General features: G+C 38.8%; 1 protein-coding gene across 1 annotated transcript in view; it reads right to left on the bottom strand.

Annotated features, from left to right (window-relative positions):
* The window catches only part of Lin9 (lin-9 DREAM MuvB core complex component), a 42893-nt gene that overhangs the window by 20817 nt on the left and 14954 nt on the right, over positions 1–7122 (bottom strand). The window contains exons 5-7 of the mRNA XM_050143118.1: positions 4459–4592; positions 2611–2736; positions 293–450 (exon numbers count right to left, since the gene is read on the bottom strand). Coding sequence (XP_049999075.1) covers positions 293–450; positions 2611–2736; positions 4459–4592 — 418 coding nt within the window. The remainder of the gene's footprint in view (positions 1–292; positions 451–2610; positions 2737–4458; positions 4593–7122) is intronic.

Genomic DNA, 7122 nt, shown 5'->3' with positions numbered 1-7122 from the left:
TGATTTTATTTTATAATTTATTTATTTTTATTTTATGTGCGTTGGTGTTTGTCTGCAGGTATGTCTGTGTGAGGGTATCAGATCCCCTAGAACAGGAGTTACAGACAATTGTGAGTTGCCATGTGGGTTCTGGGAATTGGACTTGGGTCCTCTGAAAGAGCAGCCAGTGCTTTTAACCGCTGAGCCAGCTCTTTAGACCACTGTTTGTTCCTTTACTATAGTGAACTGCTGCAGAGTCAGATGCAGCCTTGGCTACAACTGGCAGGTGACTCAACCACCTGCTTTCACTTACCTGTAACTTTGGTTCCAATTACCAGGGGCAGAGGAATTTCATCGGGGAGATCTTTGAATTGTGAAACATCTGCAACTTTCCTTTGTTGTAAGAGCCGGATTTTCTGCCGTTTCTGTTTTAATGCTGATCTCTCTTCCTCAAAAAATGCAGAAGAACATCTAGAATAAATTACAGACATCATATAAACCAAGCCAGGCCAGGCATTATAGTACACACCTACTGTATTTATAGTAGGTGTATAAATATAATAAATTATGTTTGAAGTGAATAATCAGATAAATTTTGAGGGGCTGGGGAGATGGCTCAGTGGTTAAAGTATTTGCTATGCAAGAAAGACAAGAATTTGGACCCCCAGAAGCTATGTAAATGCTAGTTGGGCATGGCCTGCCTTCAAGTACCTAGGAAGGCTGAGATGGGATCCCTATAACAAACTAACTAGAGTCTCAAGGAATAAGGTGAGGCTGAGTGTGGTGGCGTATGCCTTTAATCCCAGCATGCTGACTGAGGTAGAGGCAGGTGGACCTCTGTCAGTTCAAGGCAGGTACTGTTAATCTTAATGACTATTTTAATACTTCAGCTGATACCTGATAAATGTTGTCCTTCATTTCTTTGTTTTTTAAAGGCTTTCTTCACTTGACTTCTCTTGACTTTGGGGTGGGAGACATGGTTTTAACTATGTCACTCTCGCTGGCCTGAAACTCACTATATAACCAGCTCATGCTTGCCGTGAACTCAGAGATCTGCTCTCACGCCTTTTATGCAAATATAAAATTTAGGATGAACTCATTATAAAAACAAATGTGGCAAGGGGCTTGGAATGTATATTGATGCAGAATGCTTTGTATTTGTCTAATACGCTCTAAGACCTAAGTTTGATCTCAAGCATGGAGGCTGAAAGAGGGGACTGATAGTTTTACAGTGCTGTTTTAATTTACAGATTAATTTCAGATGTTGAAGCTTCCTTCCCAAGACTATGTGTCTTCACATTTGTTCATGAACAGCACATGTTCACTTTTGAGTTCTTTCCTGGTAGTTTCACTTTTTTCCTTCCATTTTATATTGTGACTAAATGCAATTTCACCATTGATTTTTTAAAAAGTTTTTACATTTACTTATTTCAGAGTGTGTGCATGTGAAAGGTACAGCATGGTGTGCAAGTGGAAATCAGAGCACAACTTATGGAGGTCTGTTCTCACTTTTCACCTCACCCCCAGGATTGAAATCAGGTTATCAGGATTGGCAACAAGTCCCTTACCTGCTGAGCCATCTTCCTGGCTTGCATCAACTCATGTGTGTATATGTATGGTGTAGGAGGTTCTTCTGTTCATGTATTGCTTTTATTAGTTAATGAATAAACTGCCTTGGCCTAGTTGATAGGGCGGAACTTAGGTAGGAGGAGAAAACAGAACTAAATGCTGGGAAGAAGGGCAGAGTGAGAGAAGCCATGGATCCTCTGCCTAAGATGGACGCCAGTTAGAATCTCCAGTAAGCCTATTGGTAAGGGGGGGATGGACGCAAAGAAAATAAGTAATTTAATACAGTAACATTGGAACTGGAAAGAAAAAACTACACATTAAAATAAGAGCTCTTTGGGGCTGGAGAGATGACTCAGAGGTTAAGAGCACTGGCTGCTCTTCCAGAGAGGTCCTAAGTTCAATTCCCAGCAACTACATAGTGGCTCACAACCGAAAAGAAAAAAAAAAAAAAAAAAAAAAAAAAAAGACAGACATCTTTACAACAGTAATATGTTAAAAAATCTGTGATCGGAAAGGTTGAAATTTCATTCTAAGAATACATGCACTTACATTCATAGTTTAGTAATATATTATTAACATATAATCAATTATTCTGAAAAGTTACGTTTTGGTACTAGTCATTTGAATATTTAAAAAATTAAGGTACTGCATGTGGTTGAACATGTTTTCTATCCCAGCACTTGGGAGGCAAAGGCAAAGTGGATCTTTATATGTTCAAGGCCAGTCTAGTCTATATAGTGGATTCCAGGCAAGTCAGACTACACAGTGAGTACTATCTACCCCCCCTCAAAAAAAGAGCCAGGGTAGTACTGATACTATTAACTATTAACTTTTTTTAAAAAATATTTATTTATTTATTTATTATGTATACAATATTCTGTCTGTGTGTATGTCTACAGGCCAGAAGAGGGCACCAGACCTCATTACAGATGGTTGTGAGCCACCATGTGGTTGCCGGGAATTGAACTCAGGACCTTTGGAAGAGCAGGCAATGCTCTTAACCACTGAGCCATCTCTCCAGCCCTATTAACTATTAACTTTAAACAAAAATGTTATTTTTACCTCCGTGGTTTCCCCATTAGTCGCCTGATTTTTCCCCATTCCACTCTTGTTAATTTTCTTGTTTTCAAATTAGGAAATGATTCCTTTAGGCATACACAGAAGTCATTATCTCCTTCAAAAAGTGGCCTGTAAAACAAATCAAATTTTTTTATCAGTTATACTTAATGTGTTATTTTCTTAAATAAAATCTAAAATATAGCTTCAAAGTCAGGTACAGTGGTCCACGCCTCTAATTCCAGCCCTGTGCAGAAGAGGCAGGAGAATCGGAAGCCAGAGGCCAGCCTCAGCTACATCACTGTCCGCAGCTACAGAGCAACAAAGCAAGTCTGAGATCAAGCTGGATTACATGAAACCCTGCCTCAAGAAACAAAACACACACTCTCATTTTTTATATCATACTAATCACTTCTAAATCATAAGCAGGTGAAATTCAAAGGGTTGAGAAAGGTACTTAGCAGATGAAACATCTAAAATGTTAAGGCACTCAGGAATCAGTCTAGATTCGAGGCTCCAGGAGACCATGTATTTTGCTCAGATCTCTGTCTAGGACTAGCCTCTGGCATTACAACTGATAAAGTCAAACAATATTAGCTAGAAAGTATCTTTGCCCCAAAGGAAAAGCCATCACCAAGGAGTTCTCTCCTCTGTGGGATTAGCCACGTCTTAGAACACTGAACACTCTAGAGGGTTGGGGTAGTTTTGGTGACTCCCAAATAAGCACACCAAGACATCATGAAATTATCTTAAAAACATCAAAAACTATATTTATAAGTTTGAGAAATGAAAGGTTCAGTTTTAATAATGACACATGAACATAAATATCCATAAACTTCACAAACTTCTGAGCAACTAACAAGTTTTGGAGAACAGAAGGGAAGTAAAGATCAATAGTCAACCAAGCAACCACCAATAATGGGCGCAGGAGACAGATTAGAATCAGAGATATTTTTCAATAAGCCTATTGTATAGTAATTGGATTTCAGCCAATCTCTATATGCTATTCAAAAATTCCCATATAAAGTGTCTAAATAGCTGTAAATGAAAAGATGACTCTTTTACAAATGATCTGTCCATTTCTCCAGATTTATAAGACAAATCTTATTTGCTTCAAGTAATGGTGCTTTGATTTTGGGTATCTTCATTCTATATAGTAGTTGCTAGTTACAATATGGAAATTATGCTTTCATTTAAAACTTCTCACAAAATGTATAACTTCTTACAGGGGCAGGAAAGAGAGAGAGAGAAAACTGTAATAAAAATAGAAATTAATGAAACTGGACTAAGGAATAGAGAAATGGACTATATTGGGTATAATGGCATACGTCTGTGGTCAGCTATTGGGAGACTGAGAAAGAGGGTCAGTTGAAGCCACAATGGGAGGCAGGCAGATCTATTGCCAGCTCTACCAGGCCAGCCAGAGCTTTAAAAAACAAAACAAAAGAAAAACAATGGAACCCAAGAGTTCAAGACAAGCCTGAGCAACATAAGACCTTGTCCTAGTTCCTAAAACAAGCAAAAGGTTTAAGGGGGGATGGGGTGGCTAGAGCACTGGGTCATCAGTTAGAGCGCGTACTGCTCTTGTGGAGGGTCTGGGTTCAATTCCCACACACGGCAGCTCACAACTGTCTATTACTATAGTTCTAGAAGATCCTACATCCTCTGAGTTCTGTGGGCACCTGTACACACATGACGTACAGAAAGTCATGCAGGCATGCATATATACATATAGTAAATAATAAATTTTTAAAAAGAGAGCAAAGTAGACTTACAGAAGAGGTGACAGCTTATAATTGGGAAAAGTTAATTATCAGTTCAAGCAACACTAATGATAAGTGCAATGATACATACTTGTCTATATTTGAATAGAACCACTCATATATGCACCATTTATGTGCTTTGGGAAGCTTGAGTAAGTTCCGTAATCGAAAACCAATCTTCTGTGATGCTTTCTTATCTGGTGTTGACATTGTAGCTGTAAATTTCTACATTAAAAAGAAAAAGGATAAATTATGCTTCATTAAATAAAAATGAACATTTGGAATACTGAATGTATTTTTAAAAAGATAGAGCATATTTAAGTACTCAAAAGGATTCATTAACAAACAAACCTCCTGATACAAAGGTAAAATCTCAGTCTGGCAATGTGGTTCAACAGGTAAAGACTCTTGCTGCTAAGCCTGATGACCTGAGCTCATGGGTCAGCACATGGTGGAAGGAACTGTGACTCTCACAGTTATGTACACACACACACACACACACACACACACACACACACACACACACTTTAAAAAAGTTAAAGCCTCAAGTATTATATTCTGAAAAGGAAGTGAAATACTTGCTTCCATTATATTTGAACCATAATATAATTTCAGTTTAGTATTGCAGGAAAAACAGATGCAAGTGAAATACTTCTAGATTTCATGGGTCAGAAAAGACTAGTAAGAACTCCTGTGTGTTTGGGGTACAGTTCAGTGTTAGAGTGCTTGTCTGGGTTCTATCCCTACCAACAAACAAAAACAACAACAACAAAAAATCATCAAAACACTGTTGAGAAGACCAAGAGAGGGAACATGCATGCAAATGCAAGTACACAGTAGGGCCATATGAAGTCAGTATAAAATAACAAAATCTGTCAAAGTATGGATAAAACGTTTATTCTACAGCACTACTAGGCATGGTAGTGTGTGCCTGCAATTCTAGCACCTAGGCAGAGTCAGGTGCAATGCCAACATGGTTCACACAACCAGTGACGGGTGGTGGGCACAGTCAAGCATCAGTAGAACATAAAAAAAAAAAAAAAAAGTCAATCACAACACAACACTAGGAATGCCAGAAAGGGTCAGAATTAGGAAATTATTAATATAATTCTAAAATTATTAGTAAAGCAAAGCAAGAGCAGGCATATGATTGTCTCCACTGATGATAAAGATGTCAGAACAAGGGCTGGGGAAATGGCTCAGTGGTTAAGAGCATTGCCTGCTCTTCCAAAGGTCCTGAGTTCAATTCCCAGCAACCACATGGTAGCTCACAACCATCTGTAATGATCTCTGGTGCCCTCTTCACAGAATATTGTATACATAATAAATAAATTTAAAAAAAAAGATGTCAGAACAATAATCATTAAAAACAAAGCAAAGTCAAGTGTGAGGTACACAAAAGGTCAGACTTCTCAATATAGCAAGTTCCAGGCCAGCCACGGTTACATAGTGATACCCTGTCTAACAAAAACACACAAACTCCAGTAACCTTTTCCAACATTAATATTTTCATTGATTATTTGGGATTTTCACATCATGCATCCCGATTAAGCTCATTTCCCAGTCCTCCCATGTCCGTTCCCCCTTCCTTTTGCGCCCTATACCCCAAAGAAAAAGAAGAAATGGGGGAAAAAAGAAAAGAACTAGTTAATTTTGTGCTGTCCATGGTCAAACTTCCAGTGACCAGTCCCCCTAAGGAGAGCTGACTCCTGCACCCCAGTCGAAAGCCATCAACTGAGCCGAGCTATGCTTCAGCTTCTCTATTACAATTTGTTTGTTTGTTTGGTTGGAGACAGGTTTTTTTTGTTTTTGTTTTTGTTTTTTTTTGGTGTAGCCTGACCTTGAACTCAGAGAGTTCGACCTGCCTCTGCCTCCCAAGTGTGGCTAATTTCCTATTTCTATAAACACATTTAAAGTTCTGTTTTGAATTGTTTCTGAGACAGGGTCTTGCTATGTGGTCCTGGCTGGCCTAGAATCTGTGTATAGATCAGACTGGCCCTGATCTTAAGTCAATCGTTCTGTCTGTGCCTCCCAATATAGCAGGCATGCAATATGTAAAGTTGTTAATTTTCTTAACTTTTAAAATTATACTTCCTTACTTATCATGTATGGGAAGGGCACATATGTAGAGCTCAGAAGTCACCTTGAGGGAGTTTGCTCCACTGCATCCGTCCTAAGGATTGAACTCAGGGAGTCAGGCTTGGCAGCAGGTGCTCAACCATCTCACCGGCTCCAACATGTAAAGTTTTAAAAGTATATTTTAAAAGGATAATCAAACTGTCTCTCTAACTGGATGAGAAAAGTAGAATAGTGAATCAAGGTCAAATAGATTTTTCATTATAAACTTTTTTTGTGTGTGTGTATGGGGGGGTTTCAATATAACTAAGGCTAGCCTAAAACTTGCTATGTAGATGAGGTTAGTCTTGAACCCACAGAGATCTACTTGCCTCTCCTCCCTGGGTGCTAAGATTAAAGATGTGAGCCACTACACTTCTGCAAACTCTTTTAAAAAAAAAAAATTAAAAAAAAAAAACAAAAACAAACAAAAAAAAAACATGAGCTGGGCGGTGGTGACACACGCCTTTAATCCCAGCACTCCGAAGGCAGAGGCAGGCAGATCTCTGTGAGTTCAAGGCCAGCCTGGTCTACAAGAGCTAGTTCCAGGACAGGTACCAAAAGCTACAGAGAAACTCTGTCTCAAAAAAAGAAAGAAAGAAGGAAGGAAGGGAGGGAGGGAGGGAGGGAGGGAGGGAGG

This window comes from Alexandromys fortis, unplaced genomic scaffold (assembly GCF_014885135.2).
Source record: "Alexandromys fortis isolate MF-2015 unplaced genomic scaffold, M_Fortis_MF-2015_v1.1 scaffold_51, whole genome shotgun sequence".
NCBI classification, from domain to species: Eukaryota; Metazoa; Chordata; class Mammalia; order Rodentia; family Cricetidae; genus Alexandromys; species Alexandromys fortis.
This window is presented reverse-complemented; position numbering and strand designations above follow the sequence as displayed.